The sequence below is a fragment of the Carlito syrichta genome, unplaced genomic scaffold (assembly GCF_000164805.1).
Source record: "Carlito syrichta isolate Samal-C Ts95f unplaced genomic scaffold, Tarsius_syrichta-2.0.1 Scaffold302593, whole genome shotgun sequence".
In the NCBI taxonomy this organism is placed as follows: domain Eukaryota; kingdom Metazoa; phylum Chordata; class Mammalia; order Primates; family Tarsiidae; genus Carlito; species Carlito syrichta.
This window is the reverse complement of record NW_007246689.1, coordinates 35286-52877: the sequence shown is the minus strand read 5'-3', so window position 1 is coordinate 52877 and position 17592 is coordinate 35286. Positions and strand designations below refer to the sequence as shown.

General features: G+C 45.0%; 1 protein-coding gene across 4 annotated transcripts in view; it reads right to left on the bottom strand.

Annotated features, from left to right (window-relative positions):
* Positions 1-28: 28 nt before the first annotated feature.
* NR4A2 (nuclear receptor subfamily 4 group A member 2) overlaps positions 29-17592 on the bottom strand; it is an 18096-nt gene continuing 532 nt past the window's right edge. Inside the window, exons 1-8 of one of the 4 annotated variants that reach the window (XM_008056992.1) lie at positions 8116-8410; positions 6249-6372; positions 4890-5755; positions 3962-4091; positions 3402-3565; positions 2283-2485; positions 1711-1889; positions 29-1561 (exon numbers count right to left, since the gene is read on the bottom strand). In XM_008056992.1, coding sequence (XP_008055183.1) covers positions 1305-1561; positions 1711-1889; positions 2283-2485; positions 3402-3565; positions 3962-4091; positions 4890-5753 — 1797 coding nt within the window. In that variant the 5' untranslated portion in view covers positions 5754-5755; positions 6249-6372; positions 8116-8410 and the 3' untranslated portion in view covers positions 29-1304. Of the gene's footprint in view, positions 1562-1710; positions 1890-2282; positions 2486-3401; positions 3566-3961; positions 4092-4889; positions 5756-6248; positions 6373-8115; positions 8411-17592 lie in introns of those variants that run through there. The other 3 variants (XM_008056995.2, XM_008056993.2, XM_021711805.1) reach the window with 3 other exon arrangements.

Below are 17592 nucleotides of genomic sequence, written 5' to 3'. Positions count from 1 at the left end.
TTTTTCCTGGCCCCAAAAGAAGACAAAATTCTGTTCATTTACATGGTTTATTGTTGTAAACATTAAAATTGTCTTTCTCAAAGAAAGAATTTTTCAGAAAAAAAATCAGCGTCTCTAATTGTCATACACCATAGAAAAAAAGGCAGTGACTCATATCATGTGCCATACTAGAAATATACAAAGAAAATACTACAGAATATGGCAATATTAAAATTCATACTCAAACATAAAATAATATATTAACTGACAATTTTAGACATTTAAAAAAACAAAAATATTCAAAGTGCTCAGTAATTTCCAGGGAGTTATGTATATTATAAGCACTCTGGAAACAGTCAAAAGCTGCTGCATGCAAGTTTTGTTTAGCTTTAGACAACAAAATAATCAAGATATAAACTTTCTTTTATCAACATCAACGGTACATACAACACTTACAAACAAGGAATGTTGGACGGTGTTACAAACACTATGTGTCCCTTTTGTCAGGATTTTCGGATGTGTAATACTTGTGCCCACCTATTTTACAATTGAGAAAATGTTTAAGCTCAGATAACTACCAATCTTTATAAAATCTAACAGACTACATAGTGTCTGAAATACTATTTATATAATATAGACATTACTGAAGTAGCAAGTGCCTATAACATTTTCAACCTAGAATCAACATGCTTGTCCCTTTTTTATGTATTTATTTTCTTTTTTTGCAAACACACTTATCTTTTAGAATTTGTAATATTTATTCATAAATAGGCACAAAATAATTTAAAAAGCCAAACTGCATTGGGTAAATTTACAAGCCTTTGCCTTCTTCAACTCATGCCACCCACGCAACATTTAGTTTTACTATATATTACAGCTGTCTTTACAGCAGAAAACTTTGAAGTCTTGTTAAAGGGCAATACTGTGGTTCCCCTTCAGTGGTGTGTGTGTTACATTTGTCTTAACTGCAACAACCAAGCATGGCCAAACATTTCCCATCATACATTAGCAATCTTTCTTCTGAACAGTAAACTGATTTCAAACCGATAATAAAAAGTTTATACCACTGTATTGTGTGTAGTCCGTGTCTAAATCCAGGATGCCCCGGAGCCAAAATGCCCTTTCAGGTTCTGCCTGTAGGTTAGGAAATAGCAACAGTTTTTGTTTGTTTGTTTTCTTTAGGGATCAAGGGGCTGGGGGTTTTACAGAAGAGGGGACAGCTTGAGCTGAGACAGCTCAGGAGGCTATCTCTGCCCATGTGACTTGCCCCCTCTGGACAGTTGCAGTTTTCTTTCCAGTTCCTTTGAAGTGCATGGGAGGAGGTCTTAGAAAGGTAAAGTGTCCAGGAAAAGTTTGTCAATTATTGCTGGCGGTGGTACCAAGTCTTCCAGTTTCAGGTAGAAAATGCGCTGTAGCCCCTGTGTGCAAAGGGTACGCAGTTCTGGGAGCTTCCCCAATAGTTTGGACAAATAATTGGGGCGGTTCAATCCCCCATTATTGAAAGTCACATGGTCTTTGAGACAATTTACAATCTTGTTTTGCAGTTCTTCCACTCTCTTGGGTTCCTTGAGCCCGTGTCTCTCTGCAGAAAACATAATCAGAAATAAAAGAAGAATGCACAAGGCAGTTAGTTAGTTGGCAGAATTAGGGAGGATCTGTGACAAGTGAAAACCAGGACAAATTCTGCTGGGCAGTTCTGGAGGGGAAGTGCCCTGTGCCTGCAGTACTGACCTGTGACCATAGCCAGGGCAGCAATGCAGGAGAAGGCAGAAATGTCGATGTTCATATTCTGCAAGTTGGAGGAGAATTCAACAATGGAATCAATCCATTCCCCAAAGCCACGCACGCATTGCAACCTGTGCAAGACCACCCCATTGCAAAAGATGAGTTTACCCTCCACTGGGTTGGACCTGCAATTAATACCAAAGAGAGAGAGGGGAGAAAAAGAGAGAGAGAAAAGCTAAACAACTAATTACTTGAAGAGCAATAAATGAGGGATTTAAGAGGCACCTAATTACTGAAGAGTTAATAAAATGTAGACCAGTGGACCTTGAAAGGGTTTAATTTCATAACAATCAAGAACGCCCCCTAGCCCACCTCCATTCCATTCATCCAAGGCTTCTAGGCTCACTGTTTCCCTTCTCTTCCTTTTGTTTTCTGTCCCTTCCTTCCTTTTTCCCTCTTTCATTTCCTATCCTGTCCTCTTCTCTCTCCCTCCCCTTCCCCCTTTACATCCCTTTCCTCTTTCTGTTCCTTACTTGACTCCTCTCACAGCCTCCCAGGATTGCCTCCTTCCCCATTACCTGTATGCTAATCGCAGGACAAACAGTTCTAAGAAAGCTGATTCAAAAAGCAGGTCCTGGTCGGCTTTGGGCAGGTCGGCGAAGCCCGGTATCTTCTCTGCCCAGCCCCGGATGATCTCCATGGAGCCAGTCAGGAGATCATAGAATTGCTGGATATGCTGGGTGTCATCTCCACTCATCTGATAGTCAGGGTTCGCCTGGAACTGGAATTTCATTTTAAAAAGCACTTAATGAGGTTCTCTAAAATATATAACCCGTGAAATTGCTAACCCCGTTTCTAGTAGGGGAGCCAGGTTTTTATAACAATTAAACCTCTCTCTGACCAGTAAGGAAATTAGATGTTCCGGGGCAATTAATTCAATTAGGGATGGTGCTACGAGGTCGCTGCTTTAAATATGTAAATTACCATCTCCATACAGACTAAATGCAGTGCCATCCAGCCCTGGGAAACGTTCACTCTTATCTCCACAAAACAATTGACACGTTAGTATTCATGCTAGTCCCAGAGTGGGTCTCGAGCTGAGACGCCCTTTGCAAATCTTAATAAAATTGCAGTCGCTTCTAGGTTTGCCCAACATACTTTCTCCAATTAAAGTCCGCATATTTTTCACCTCAGGAGTAAAGCAGGAATCTGACCACTTGATCCCCCACCCCACTACCATTCTTTACACCCTTTTTCTTCCCTTCCCTGACCCCCAGGCAGGTTCACATCCTTCCCCCGACAGTGGACAGAGCCAGAAAAAATGAGGATTAAAGCATTTCTGTGGAGGACTAGAGATAAAGCAGATGTGGGGGGATCTTGCAGAGTCCCTGGTTTTTGAAATTGTTAGAGCCATTGTTGTATATGGGGGGAGGCGTAGTGGGGAAGTGGGAGTTCACAGAGCTTCGACCCCTGTGGAACGTCCCTCTCCTTCTTCTGTCCTGTCCTCCTGTCTACACTCCTAGCTACACAGATTGTCGGAAGGCCTGTCGGCCTCCTGAGGCCCCGCCCAGAGCTGTGAACCATGTATCCTCGCTTGCCTCCTTTACCCCTGGAATCTTAGGGTTAGTGGTGGGTGTGGGGAGGGGTCCTGTCCATCTGTCGTTTTGTCCACATGATACCCCCCGCCAGCTTCTTACCCTGGAATAGTCCAGGCTGGTCATAGCCGGGTTGGAGTCGACATGGGCCCTGACGAGGGCACTGATCAGACTCACCGGGGGCGAGGGGGGAGAGGGCTCCTGTGGGCTCTTCGGTTTCGAGGGCAAACGACCTCTCCGGCCTTTTAAACTGTCCGTGCGAACCACTGCAAAGGAACAGCCCCGTTAGCGCCGCTCCCCCAGGCCAGGCCCAGCTGCTGCCTCAGCCCCTCCCCGGGGAAGGCCGCAGCCGCGGGGCGCCAGGCCGGGCGGCTCAGGGCCCCACGGCTTGTAAAGACTTTATTGACGAGAAGCATTAAAAAAAAAAAAAAAAGCAGAGTTATTTTATGTCTTCCTCCAAATGGGTCATATAGTTAAAGGAGAGAAGGGCCTGGCGGCTTTCTCTAGGGGAGGCTTGGCAAGCAGGCAGCTTAGGGGTCCTGGAGGCCAGATCGTGGGGGTTGAAGAACCCCTGGCTCGGAGAAATAGAAAGTGGGACTGGGCTGTGAACAATGGCTTCCCGGGGACGCAAAGTGTAGGGTCAGCAGCTTGCCCCCACCTACCTTCTTTGACCATCCCAACAGCCAGGCACTTCTGAAATCGACAGTACTGACAGCGATTTCGGCGCCTCTTGTCCACTGGGCAGTTTTTATTAGCTAAACACACGTATTTCGCATTTTTTTGCACCGTGCGCTGCAAAGGGAGACAACATAAGTCAATCATTTTTTACTTTTGAAAACCCAGCAACTCGGAGACAATTTCTGAATGGTGGGGATCTATGTTCCCTTCCCCACAAACAAACACATACACACAATTCCTTTTTTATTTTTTCTTTTCTTTTTCTTTCTTTCCTTTTTTTTCTTCCTCCCCCAGGACATTTAACAGAAGAAAATTGATAGCGTTAACATTTGAGCTAACCTTGCCGCTCCTTGCTGTGTTTTATATGCCAAGAGAAGGAGAAGGAGACGCTCAGTAAATACAAATCCGTGGGCATTCATATTATTTACATTCCTTAGAGACCTTCTCTATTTAAAATGATAAGATTATTCAATCAGGATGGCGAAATAAAGAGATCACTTAATTTGACCATAGGGAATTCTGTTCCACTTGGTTAGCTCAGACACGGTTCTCCGTCCTAACCAATTTCATTCTGAACAAGGAAGACAGCTCCTAGCACATGCAAATGACCCTCTTCCAACTCCGGCTCCGACAACTTCGGGCAGGGGCCAGCCGGGTCGGCTGCTTGAGGGGGGCGTGTAACCCCGGGTCTCACTACGTTCCTGCTTCCCTTTCTCAGACAGCCCGGAGCCCCCGCCGCAGCCCCAGGGCAGCTGCAGGGCGGCCACTGCAGAGCTCGGGAGAGCTGGGCGGTCACCAGCGAACCGAGGCTGGACTGCGGGCATCGAGGCGCAGGGCACACTACGGGGTCCCGGGCACTACCGGCCCCTGCCTGTTTGCCTGCCTGCCAGATCCGCTCCCGCCCTTGCTCACCTTGAAGAAGCCTTTGCAGCCTTCACACGTGCGCACGCCGTAGTGTTGGCAGGCCGCGTTGTCGCCACACACCGCGCACAGCCCCTCGTTGGAGGGGGAGCCCCGCGACGGTGGCGAGGGCACCTGCGTGTCGAGCAGCTGCGACGCGTGGCCGATCTGCAGGCCCGGGAAGCCCATAGACGCGGGCTTGCGGATGGGGTTGGGCACGGCGAAGGTCTGCCCGTCCACCACGTGGTGGCTGCCCGCGGGTTCTGGGTTCATGGGGACGTGAAGGGGCCCGTCGAAGCGCATCTGGCAACTAGACACCGGGGTCCCCGGGGGCGACTGCTTAAAGGAGAAGAGAGAGAGGCGGGAGACCGGCGTTTTCCTCTGCTCGATCATGTGCGTAGTGGCCACGTAGTTCTGGTGGAAGTTGTGGAGAGAACCCGGGTCGTCCCACATGGGGCTGTGCTGCATCTGGAAGCCCGGGGTGGTGGGCGTCGGGGGTGAGGAGGGCTTGTAGTAAACCGACCCGGAGTGCGGCATCATCTCCTCGGACTGAGGGGGCAGGTGGCTGTGTTGCTGGTAGTTGTGCATCTGAATGTCTTCTACCTTAATGGAGGACTGCTGTCCGGACAGGGGCATTTGGTACAAGCAAGGTGGCTTGACGTCGTAGCCTGTGCTGTAGTTGTCCATAAAGGTACTGAAGCTGGGGAGAGAAGTGGTGGCAGTGATTTCAGTGTTGGTGAGGTCCATGCTAAACTTGACAAACTCTGGAGTTAAGAAATCGGAGCTGTATTCTCCCGAAGAGTGGTAACTGTAGCTCTGAGAAGCGGGGCTGGCTCCTTGAGGCGAGGACCCATACTGCGCCTGAACACAAGGCATGGCTGGAAATGAAACAGGGTGATACACACTCAGCCTGGTCAACTGAACACTTTCTCCCGGGCTCGGGTACACCTGGAGCTACACCGGCAGCCCGCGGCGGTCAGAGAGCGTGTAGGGGCGCGAGACGAAGGGCAGGAGAGGGCGAATGCTGCAGAGCAGACAGAAGGGGAGGGCGTGGAGCAGCTGGCCAAAGAGACCCGGAGCTGGAAAGCCATGGAGGGTCTACACTCCCGATATTTCCAAACACCTCCTCCTCCCCCCTATTCACAGCAAATCCCTCTCAGTTGAGCCCCTTCTTTGAAACTTGGATTCAGCAAACTCTTGCTAGAAATGACCATCTAGAATTAAAGTTGAATTGCACAATGGAAAAGTTGTTCCCCAAGGCGATGGGCCAGGCAAACCTCAAGTTACAAGGTTTGCCGAGAGGATCGCCTTGCCCTGTTTCTTGATGTTCAGGGAACTCCGGAGAGGAAGGGAAAGAGAAGTTGCACTAACCTTCAGCCGAGTTACTGGCGTTTTCGAGGAAATTAAAGGTGGACAGTGTCGTAATTCAATGAAGGACAAAGTTTCCAAGATTTTTAGAAAAGCAATTGGGAGTCCAGCCTGTCCGATCTCCTCCCTGAAATACAGACACAGGAAGCTTAAGGGTTTCTCCCTGAAAGAGATTCGGCTGAGTATATGTAAACTCACCAGGCAGGCCCTTCCATGCCTTGCCAGTTTGTCTCACTGGAAATTAGTGTGTAGCCTTGACCAAACATAGAGACTAAAATGAATGTGTAAAAGAGATGGCCGGAAACAACAGAAAATGCCACATTGCACTGTGTAACTCTTTGCAGAGAGAGGATCTTGAAAGAAGAAAGGTAGCCCATGAACTTATTTGACATTTATGATGCAATGAATTGGACCCTTTACTAGAGTGTGGGTGGAGAGGTCATTTCCATTTTAGCTTAATTCAGATCTGAATTAGAAAACTAGAGTCTAAGAGAAAAATACAGCATTGAAGCCTTCTCTTGATTCCTCCACCCCCACCCCACCTGTAGTGAAATTGGCTTTTCTTTTGGGGGGAGGAGGAAGAAAGTTAGTAGATGTCAAGAACATAAAATGAGAAAACAAACCCCTCCCCCTTACAAAATGTTAGTGAGGCCCGCACAACCAAGAACACAATTTAACTGGAGCATCTGGGTTTCTAAAGTGCCTTTGATGAGTGCTGGGATTGGAGATACAGGTGAATTAGTGTTCACTTTTTCAGAAAACTTATCTTTCAGCATCTTAAATAGCCACAAGGTGATAAGAGGGGGGGCCCTACTGTTCCACGAGCACCTTAGATTCATCGCAGAAGGAGGGAAATAGAGTTTATAGGGTATTTGCACCAATGTTAGAAGTGCTTCCCAGTACAGCAAGCTGAACACCTTCCCCATAATGCCTTCAACAATCTGCCTACTTGCTAGAACAAGGCATTCTTGTGTCCTAGTAATGTTCCTACTTGGAAGGCATTTTAGAGCATACACAATCTTATTACTAATGAAAAAGAAAGCCAAATATCCACCCCTTCTGTTCTTTCCCCTCCCCCATAACCTTGCTTCATGGAGGGTGTGTGCATGGGGGGGAGGCAACCATAACAAAAAAAAAGGAAACTCTTGACTCCCCCCCCAGCTTTAGAGATAAGCTTGTGCTAGATATTAACCTTCTGGAAGCTCTGTAGTTTCATAACTGTATTCTTTACATATTCATATTCTCTGTGTCTCTGTCTCTGTCTCTCTCTCTCTCTCTCTCTCTCTCTCTCTCTCTCTCCCCGACACATTCACGTACCAAAGGATGCATATGCCAAAAACAGAAATTTCAGACAAGTTAATAACAGGACACTCTTCCAACACCATCCTTACTCAACAATACCCGGGAAACAGCGGCGCACTGGCCAGCCCCGGTGACACAGTTCCCAAGCAACGCATCAACGGAAGAACTTTCTCTCCCTGTCAGTTTGTAGGCAAGGCTTTCCTCGTATACACAGACTTGGAGTCTCCGCGTCCAAAGACCACAATCAAGTCCGCACTAAGCAAACTTTGCGCACATTTCCGCGGGCAAGTCCGCAGCTCCCAAAACTGTGAAGTCTCCCTTCCACTTCCACCAATGAGGAGGCTGGAAGCCTTTGCTGGGAGTCAACTCCCCGCTAGTGCCAAAGCTGGAGTTCGAACAAACGACCCTCCGGTAGCTGCGCGCACCCACTCCCCATCCTTCGGCCCCACTCGCGCTACAAGCCTCTGGCGCCCACTTCCAGGGAGTCTGTCCCACACACGTGGAAAAAGGAGACACGCGAAAGAAGCAGCATAAACGAATGCGAGCCGCATGGGCTGCACCTACTCACTTAGGAGTTCTCCGCGTCTCTCTTCATTCATTCAACTCTGCCGAAGTGCAGTTCCCTCGGGGAGCCCGGGTGCCGGGGTCGGGGAGGAGGGGCGAGCTGGGCGAGGGGAGCCGGGACACCGGACGCGGGGAGGGAGCAGGGACAGGCGGCCGGCTGGGCAGGCGAGCGGGACCGCGAAGCCGTGCGCGAGCCGCCGGGCGGACTGGCCCTGGCCGCCAATGTGCCTTTGTTTATGTGGCTCGCGCTGCCGCTGCCAACATGCACCTAAAGTCTCCGCGCGTCAGCGCGCGTCAGCGGCCTGCCGCCCAATCGCCGCGCCGCCGCGCTCCCTGGACTCCTGGCCCGCGCTCGCTTTGGTATATTTCCGACCTGACGTCACAAGCAGGGCCGATTTTAAGGTGGGAACCGTTCTGCGTTCACCTTGGTAGCTGGCTTGGGTGGCTTTTTTTTTTTTTTTTTTCCGAAAGAGGTGTGACCTCTCTCCACTTAGGTCCGCGCAGCCCGCAGCGCCGTTACACTTCACCTTCCCCCAAGCCCCCAAGCCCTGGCTGCCGCTCACACGTGGGGAGGGTGCAACAAAAGCCTGGGCGGAAGGGAACGGTGGCGTGGGCAGGTAGCCCGCACCTGGAGCCGCACGGAATAGGGGTGTGCCTCGCAGCGCCCCAACTCACCCACCCAACCTCATCACCCCCTTAGCGGAAGTGCATACAGATGTCCCATGACACGAGACGCTCAGAGGGCTCGGGCAGCTGGGGTGGGATTTTCCTAGCCCGGTGCAGCCCCTTTTTCTATCCCTGGTCTCCTCCCCTCTGGCAAATATTCATTCTAATATTCTCTTTCTCTCCCTCCTCTCTCTTTCACACGCACACACCCCGCTCGGAAAGGAAATGGGAGTTGGGGTAGGGCCTATTTTTCTGTTCCCTTCTTTCCTTGCAGTGCTCACGTCCGATGGAGGACGTGGTGCGCGGAGGAGGAGAGGGAGGGAAGAAAGTAGACAGTGACCCAGCGCTTCAGAGACCCCAAAAGTAAAGTGAAGCGTCGCCTGCTTTCCTCTTGCAGACAATGAGCCGAGCAGCAGGCAACAGGTGCGCCTTCTGCAGAAAGGTACTCTGATCCCACGTTCTACCAACTCTAATACTTTCGACACTCCCCTGTGCCCAACTTGCACCCCTTCCTCGAGTTTAGGAGGGATACATCGACCTTCCTCTGAAACACAAGGGCTATCACAGCCTCAATCCGAGAGTCGAGAAGGAAAGACAGGACAGGAGGGGAGCGAGTGGGGATTGGGGGAGCGTCTCCGCCAAGCGTAAGGCGTGTGCCTGCAGCCCTGCCCGAAAAGGGACCCGTGCAGGCTTCGGAGCGTGCCCCACCCCCGCTGTCGTCCGAGTCGCTGCCGACTCTGCTTTGCGAGTCATTTCCCCCCCGCCTCACCGAGGGCGCAGGGAGCTTTCTAGCAAAGGAAACGCCGCCGCTCCGGAGGGCGAGCGCCCCTCCCGGTCGCCGAGCCCGAGCTGCGAGGGCTTCCTAGGGCTTCTCCCGCGGGGCTGGAAGAGGCTGGGCCGAGGGAAGAGAGAGTTCAGAGGCGCCCCCTTCTCCGCTCTCGGGGAGCGTTCCAGCCGCCCCTCCTCCCTCGGCGTGGCTCGCTTCCAGGCTGCTGGGGCCCCTTTGCCACTCGCCCCCCTCCTCATGTTCTCAGTACGGGCCGAAAGCGCCTTGGAACTATTCGGGATGCGGTGCTGCTCAGCCCTAATCTGCACCCCCGCCTTTGCCTGGTCCAGTCGCCCCCCGCTCCCCAGTGGCTGGAGAGGCGTTGCCATCAGATGCCCTGCGGCTGCCCTGGGAAGCCGCGGGCTTTTCTGAGCCGCAGCCTCGGAGAAACCTACGTGACCACCTTAAGTTTCCCCCAGATGTTGCGGCTGCCGCTGCTGCAGCCGCCGTGGCTGCAGTTCAGCAGTGTTCAAGCGGGCGCGAGAAAAAAAATAAAACCAGGAAGTGGGGGGGGGGGGTTGTTGTGGTAGCGGGTGAGGGTGTGTGAGTAGGGGGATGAGGAGGGGGGAGGGCGAAGAATAGCTTATTAGCATGAGCTCGGTAGCGTCAGCGCCCCGTGGGCAGAAGCGATTCCATGCAAACGAAAGGGAAAAAGTGAGAGTTTGGAGAGCAGGGGAGAAGGAAGGGGGTGGGGGTGGCGGTGACGCAGGGGCGCAGGCATTGACGCACCGGCCAGGCTGGGCCCAAAATAGCAGCAACTCCAGCTCAGAGGCGCCCTCCCGGGTTCCCTTCCCCTTCCGCGAGGGAGCAGGGCGCGGCCAGGGGGAGCTTTCCTTGATCCCCGCGGTGGGCCAGGCTCCCAGCAGCTATTTTCAGGCGGTCGGAAACTCAAGCGCAACCACGCTGGGGTGGCAGTTATTATTTTTTAATACAGTCCTAGGAAAGCGGGGGCCGGGAGAACTTTAAGGTTGTAACCACCACCCTCCATACACAAATACTCCCGTCTAAATTGATACATTCATTCTGGTTCTCCCCCTCCCTCATTGCCATTAAAAACACACTCAATTTAGGTTGGGTTGAGTCTGGGGATAATTTGAAAATTCCCTCCCAGAGAGCCGAAGTGTCCTGGAGTTCTTAAAGTGAGCTCCAAGGAAAGCAAACATTGTAATGTGATGTATTATTCTTTCACAGCAACCTGTCGAGTATGGCTTCCTGATGACTACCTTGCAACCAAGACTGAAAGGTAGTTTTCACAGCACCTTACTGTAACAATTATCCTGAACTGGGAATGGAGTGATTAAATATAACATTGAAATGAGAGAAAAGGGGGGCTTATTTTTATTTTTTTCCAACTCTACCATCCGTGTAAGAGTTCTCACATCTACAAATTCCTACTCTGGTTCCCACCAAGGGGTTTACTATTTCTTAGGAAGACACTGGACGTAAGACTGATAAGCTAGCTTAAACCAATTCATGAATGAGCTACTTCTTAGGTTGGGGATTTTGTATGGCTCCGACGTGCTTGGAGTAGAAAGGATACAGCACATAGATCAGAAAGTGTAAAGAAGGGCCCTGCTCAAAACCCCTGACTAGTTTTCCCCAAGATTCTGATGGGACACTTCAGCAGCACTGAGTAGCACTGCCAATGTCTGTAATTGACTGATCCAGTCAGTAGGGGGCCTGACTTCACAACGTTCAAGAGATTCAATCTCTCTCTCATTCTCATTCTCTCTCATTCTCATTCTCTCTCTCTCTCTCTCTCTCTCTCTCTCTCTCTCTCTCTCTCTCTCTCTCTCTCTCTCTCTCTCACACACACACACACACACACACGCTATTTACCACTTAAATTAAGCCCGAGAAGAGAATGCTGTAGGTCCAAAGATTCAAATTGTGTTGGAATTCACAAATAACTATAAATCTCTGATTCTTTTCTGTTTTTTCCAAACGGGAAGCAGTTTAACACGTGAGATTAGGTCCACAATAGATTTTATTTCCTCCTGCCCATGTTTAACTCACTGTTAGGTTACGGAAAAAAAAAAAGAAATCAAAATGGTAATAAAATCTCTCATTTTATCACCAAGCAGTTCAAATTGGCATATAGTTTGGAAAAATGAAAGCATGTTTTAAAATCCTATGATTACATGTTTAAGTAAATTATAGTTTAGAAGTAGATTCCTGTGGGTGTATTTGCTAGTACATAAGAGAATGCTTTTGTGCACAGAGGTTTAATTACACATATAATGGAATCAAAATGTAGAATTGAACAACCTTTTAGAAAATGTTAAAACGATGCTTTAGGCTAAAAGAAACTGAAATTTTGCATCTATATGACTGCAACTCTTCAAGATTCTTGAACATAAATAATTCAAATAAAGTATTTCGTAACTCAATTAAAATGACAATAATGATTTTTTTCGGTACTCCAGCATCTGACACTTTAAGTCAATGCCATGTATAAATGTGTAAAGTTAAGATCTATCTTCGTAATAATTTAAAATAAATGGTAGTAAAAATTAGTCCTATCAGCTTTTTAAACCAACTCAAGTAGGGTAAAAATTATTACCATTAATAAGTACTATTAGATGACCTCAGAAAAGCATTTAGGAAGGTAATGTTACTATATTATTATTTTAGGATATTAACAAATATAAGCAGAACATATTGGTGCATGTAAACATATTTTCTTATAAATCTACATAAATAATACATACACTCACATCTATACCAAAGTATTTTATTTTATGCATGGCTAAGAAGATTATACTTAATAAAATTGAGCTTTTGGTATAATTTAGAAAGCAAACATGGACGTAATCCCATAGGATTTTCTATTCGAATGCATGGGATAGAGGCCTTCAGGGATTTATCTCACTATTCTCCCCCAAATGAATTCAGAGTAGACCTTATAACATAGATACAGTGAAAGAGACATACCTGTTATGCCATAAGAGTCAAGGCAACTTTAAGATATTTCATAATAAAATTGCTTAGTGGAACCTATCTTTAGCATTAAAATGAGATATATATTTCAAATAGTATTTGACAAACTTTCATTCACAGTATTTATTGCCATTCAGCAATAAATTACTGACAGAAGAAATTTCAACTTTGGAAAAAACCTGTTTCTGAAAATACAAAATCATTTTTTATTATTGAAAGTTTTTGTTTTGCTTTTTCCATTTCATTTGCATTGATAGGCTACTAATCAACCAAATTGTTTGTTCCTTACCGGATGCTTAAAGAATAAGTCAATTGCTTCGTTAATATTCACATTTGGGGTAGTTGTGGCTTTTATGTGGTTTTACTCAGCCCAGTTTTCACCAAAGACCATTTAACACAAAGACTTTAAGAATTATTTCTTACTTTGATTCAGAACTCAGTTCTAGAAATGTGTAAAGATATGTAGAAGAAAACAGCATTCTTATTTTCTAGAAGCATCTTCTTGTAAATTGAAATTATAAAAGTGAACATATGGTAAAACCTCATGCCACTCAAAAAGTATTTTGCATAATAAAAATCTTTCATCTTTTCATTAATACTTGACTCATATTATCTCCTAAATATTTGATTTTAAATTATTCACTTAATATTTTGTTATGTAAGAATTTTTTTTTTATTAGGCAAGGAAAGATAACTTTGATTTTAGATTTCATTGCTGATTTCAGTAAACATGGGAGTCACTAAAATGTATAAAGTCCTCAGAGACATTGTAAAGATTGTGAACATAAGTTGCTATATGCTAAGAAAATAGCAAGGAACTTGAAATTCTAAAAGTAGCTAATAGCATTAGTAACCCTAACAGTATTCGGCATTTCTTTAAGTAAATAAAATACATACATTTTGCAACAGTTTTTATATGTAAGTCACAGCTGTATGGTTTTTGTTCTGCTCTTAATGACAAAATAAATACTTTTGATTTTTTCCTTAGACTAATTGGTGGACAGGAACCTCTCAATTTAATAAAAAATAAAGACAAGTTTTTGATAATATTTCAACAAAGACGTATGTGCCCTTTTCCTCATCATAATTCCGCAATGATCAAACCTACAATTTTATCAGTACAAAAGTAACTTATAGCAAGGACCCTTATAGTGATAAGTAATAAATCTAATTACCATATCCTTTGAATAGATGTAATATAAATTTCATTGCTCACTTAAAAGTTCTAAAGTTAACAGCATAAACTTGAAGTTGAGTAATTAAGTAATCCTTATATAGACACTTATTAAAGTATTTATACATATTATCTTAAATCTACATCTATCATTTTGCCAATTAAAATTAGGACTTTAATTGCAATTAAGTAATTTAATTGCCAATTGAACAGCAAAATTGCTAAGTGACTAATTTTAATGCCTATTTTAATTACCAATCATGACTGGGGAGGGAGCTAATCAAGTTACATCAAGCAGTACCAGAGTAATGATGTGAAGAAAAAAAAAAGTAGAACAAACATTCAAGGCTACATGCTTTAAAAAAAGAAACATAAATTAAATAAATGCAAACACAATCTTTTAAATGTATAAAAATACTGTATTTCAATATCTGAATACAGAACATGAAAGAGAACAAGATTAATTAAAGAAGCCCCTGTCAATCTTCAAAGTAAGGACAACCAAAGTCAAATTATTATGTGATATTTACATGGCACTCATACTAACCCAGTAAAAAAACAAAGCTGTATATAGCCGAGAATAAAAGGCTGTTTCCTGCTTGGCTGGTTAAATATTTACAGATTGACAGTTTTTTTTTTTTTTTTTAATTCTTAAATGAAATGCTATAAAAGAGAAACAAGTTTCCAAACGCAACAGCGCGGGTTTTGCATTTGAAAAGCAAGCAAGTGGAATGGGACACTATACTCTTCTGGTTGCTCTCCTCTTCAACCCCACTCACTTGAATGGAGAGTTCTATCAGAGGTCCAATGTCTACTCACAACTGCTCCATGCTACTTTGAGAAAAATATACACCTGGCCAATCTTAAATATTTTAAGTTTACGCGTGAGTAAATATAAGAAAGTAGCTAGAATTACAGCACAATTAAAATTACATAGCATGGAGAATATACCTATTTTTAATAGTCTTTCTTCATTTTCAGTTAGAATAAACATGCCCGCCCAAGACAAAGGCCACAAACCAGCAGGCAACCAGAAACACTGGTTAAAATCTTCTTGGACAACACAAAAATATTTTCAAAAGTTTTGATATCCAAACTAATTATCAGATTAGCAATATAGAAGGGCAACATTGAAAGGAGTTTTGAGAGTTCAAAAATTAGAAAGTGATTCCCTAGTAGACAAGACAATTCTAGTACTTTCTGGCTATAGGGTTCCCCTTGGCTGCCAGCCACCTCATTTAGAGTAACAATGGACATTCATCAAATCTTCATATAAAAGTCATTCTGCAAGATGCATATCTTTTTGTTCCCATATAAGTATACCAAAAATACAGTTATTCTGCAAAAAGAGCTCACAATTATTAATGAAATATATGTAATGCTATAACTTGAGAAAAAGCAACTAGTGCTACTTGGGATTTTATTTACTACTGGACTTGAATTCTGAAATGAAGCACAGCAGGACTTTCATCCTGGCTTTTGAAGAAGGAGCACTTTAATAGTCACTAGGCCTAACAAAAGAATGCACTATCTGTTCATGACAATAACAGCTTTATAAGGCAAGTTCTGTGTGACTGATTAAAGAATACACTCATTGCCTGTTCACATGTCATGGAGATGTAGTCCTTATTGACAGGCTCACCATCACCACTTATCATGGTTAAAACACATTGTGTGCTGATGCTACTACAAAGAGAAATAAAACGTCAGCCATCAAAAGATTACAAAAAACAGTCCCAGGAAAAAAAGATCTCCATAACTTAGGTATATCTTAATGTATTCTATATAAGATTTTCTGCTATATACATACACAAAAAAGATCTCATTTGATAATAATTATCAAAATTACTGAGCTAACTCAAGCAGTAGATAATAAACCATCAGCCATTACAAAAGGGAAAAAAAGGAGAAACATCGTCTTGTAATTTCAAAATGATTCTAAAAGGACATATCTGAAACACAAACTTTCAAAATGTTAACACTTTTCGAAACTTGCCATGACTCAAAGTACACACTTTTTTAGGCTGTTCATGTCTATTTTATGTATTTTGGTAGATTATCAGTACACATGAATTAATGTGGTTTACATATTGCTGGAAGCAAAAACTTCTACATTATGTCCCTAGCTTTCAGATATCCCTTAATAGGTAAAAGTAAAAAGTTTAAAAATTATAACAAGTTGTTTTACTTTTTTGTTCTTAAATTAATGCTTATCTTTCAATGTGACCTGTCTATACTCGTAGATGAAAAATAAGGGATAAAGTAAAAGACAATCATGTTTATAACCTGAAATTAGAGGCAATTAATTAAAACATTTTATTAGTCATCAGGATATTTAAAAATAAGACCTTGGAATGTTAGAATCATTCCACTAGGAGCTAAGCAGCAACTTCAGTATGCTGTCACTGATGTGTTGGGAGGAAAAAAGCAAACTACCACCACATACATGATTCAAGTTAAGACACACAAAGTGAATGCATGGAGGTGTGGGTATAGAAATTCATTTGCTGAGATGGTAGTCCTACTTACATTACTTATATTTCATATTTCTGAAAACTGTTTTCTGTAAGTTAATTTCCCAAGTTTAGTAACGGTTGAAGTCTAAATATAAATGGTGAATTTCAAATAGTTAATGGATGGACTTAGGAGTCATATTGAAACAAAAAGCAGAAAATACATTTTCCCTAAGAGTCCTTTAATTTTTCTAGGTTTAAAAGCATGGTCTTCCTAAAGATGGCTAACTCTTACTTAAGTAGCTACCTCTGGAAGTCATAATCTCCATTTCTCCATACCCTCATATACACCTCATCCATTAGTCGGTTGATTGGCAATTTCCAGGACCAGTTTTGTTAATCTTTACAAATTTTACATCGTCCAGAGGTGGGAGTGGGGAGCGGGAAGGCAACACAAAAACCGATCTTACAGTCATCTGATAGGGCCCCTCAAATTACAAATAGATGTTGAGGAATTTGAAATGTAGCTCTGTAGCTCAATTTATACCACAGAAATTGTGAGATGCTCTCTTCCTGTTGTTATAACGTATCAGGTCAAGGGATATAAATTGTACCAGGTAATTCATTTTGCTGCTCAGAGAGTCATTAAGTTCCTCCCAGAATATATGTGATTGATATCCCTGGAGGTGAAAGGCTAAAGGAACCATATGGCAACATGTTGCATTCCGTATGCTATCTGCCCATCCGTGCTTAAGCTGTCATTAGCAACATCTGTACCTTACGGAAATCCAGCTGCGCCGACGACAGCTGACGGAATTGTACTTGGGGGGGAAATCTAGCTTAGCGCCATTAACTTGAGACTTAGAGTCTATCTACCAGGACGGATGGAAGCTTTCACAATTAGACGAGACGACACAAATGCTTTATTAAAGTTTAATTTTGAACTCCCAATTAGCGAAAGTGCATTACAAATCGATTGCAATTTCCTAGAAGGCACAGCAAGTCCTCTGCCTGCCTGCCTGCCACGTGCAGAGGCTCCAGAGCAAGCTTTCCCAGCTCCCGGCAGCTGAAATCAGGGGATGCTTCAAAGCTGGTCTCCGCATCCCAGGAAGTCCCTAAAATCCTCGCCAGCCCCTCCTTCCGCAGGGCGGGGGCGTCCAGGGACTGAACCCGCCGGAGGTGGGGGAAGGGGCTCGTCCCAGGCGTTAGCGAGGCGGGGCGAGGAGAGAGCAAGTGAACGGGGAAGGGGATGGGGGAGGGGAGGGGAGGGGAGGCGGCGGTGGGGGGTCTCTATTATGTCGGCTTCTCGGGAGGAGCCTCATCTAGTCAGTCACGCAGAAGTTTCTCTTTCGCTCTTCACGCTACACACCCAGATTGGCTTCCTGCGCGCAGGCGGGGGGGGGGGGGGGGGCGGAGGGGGTG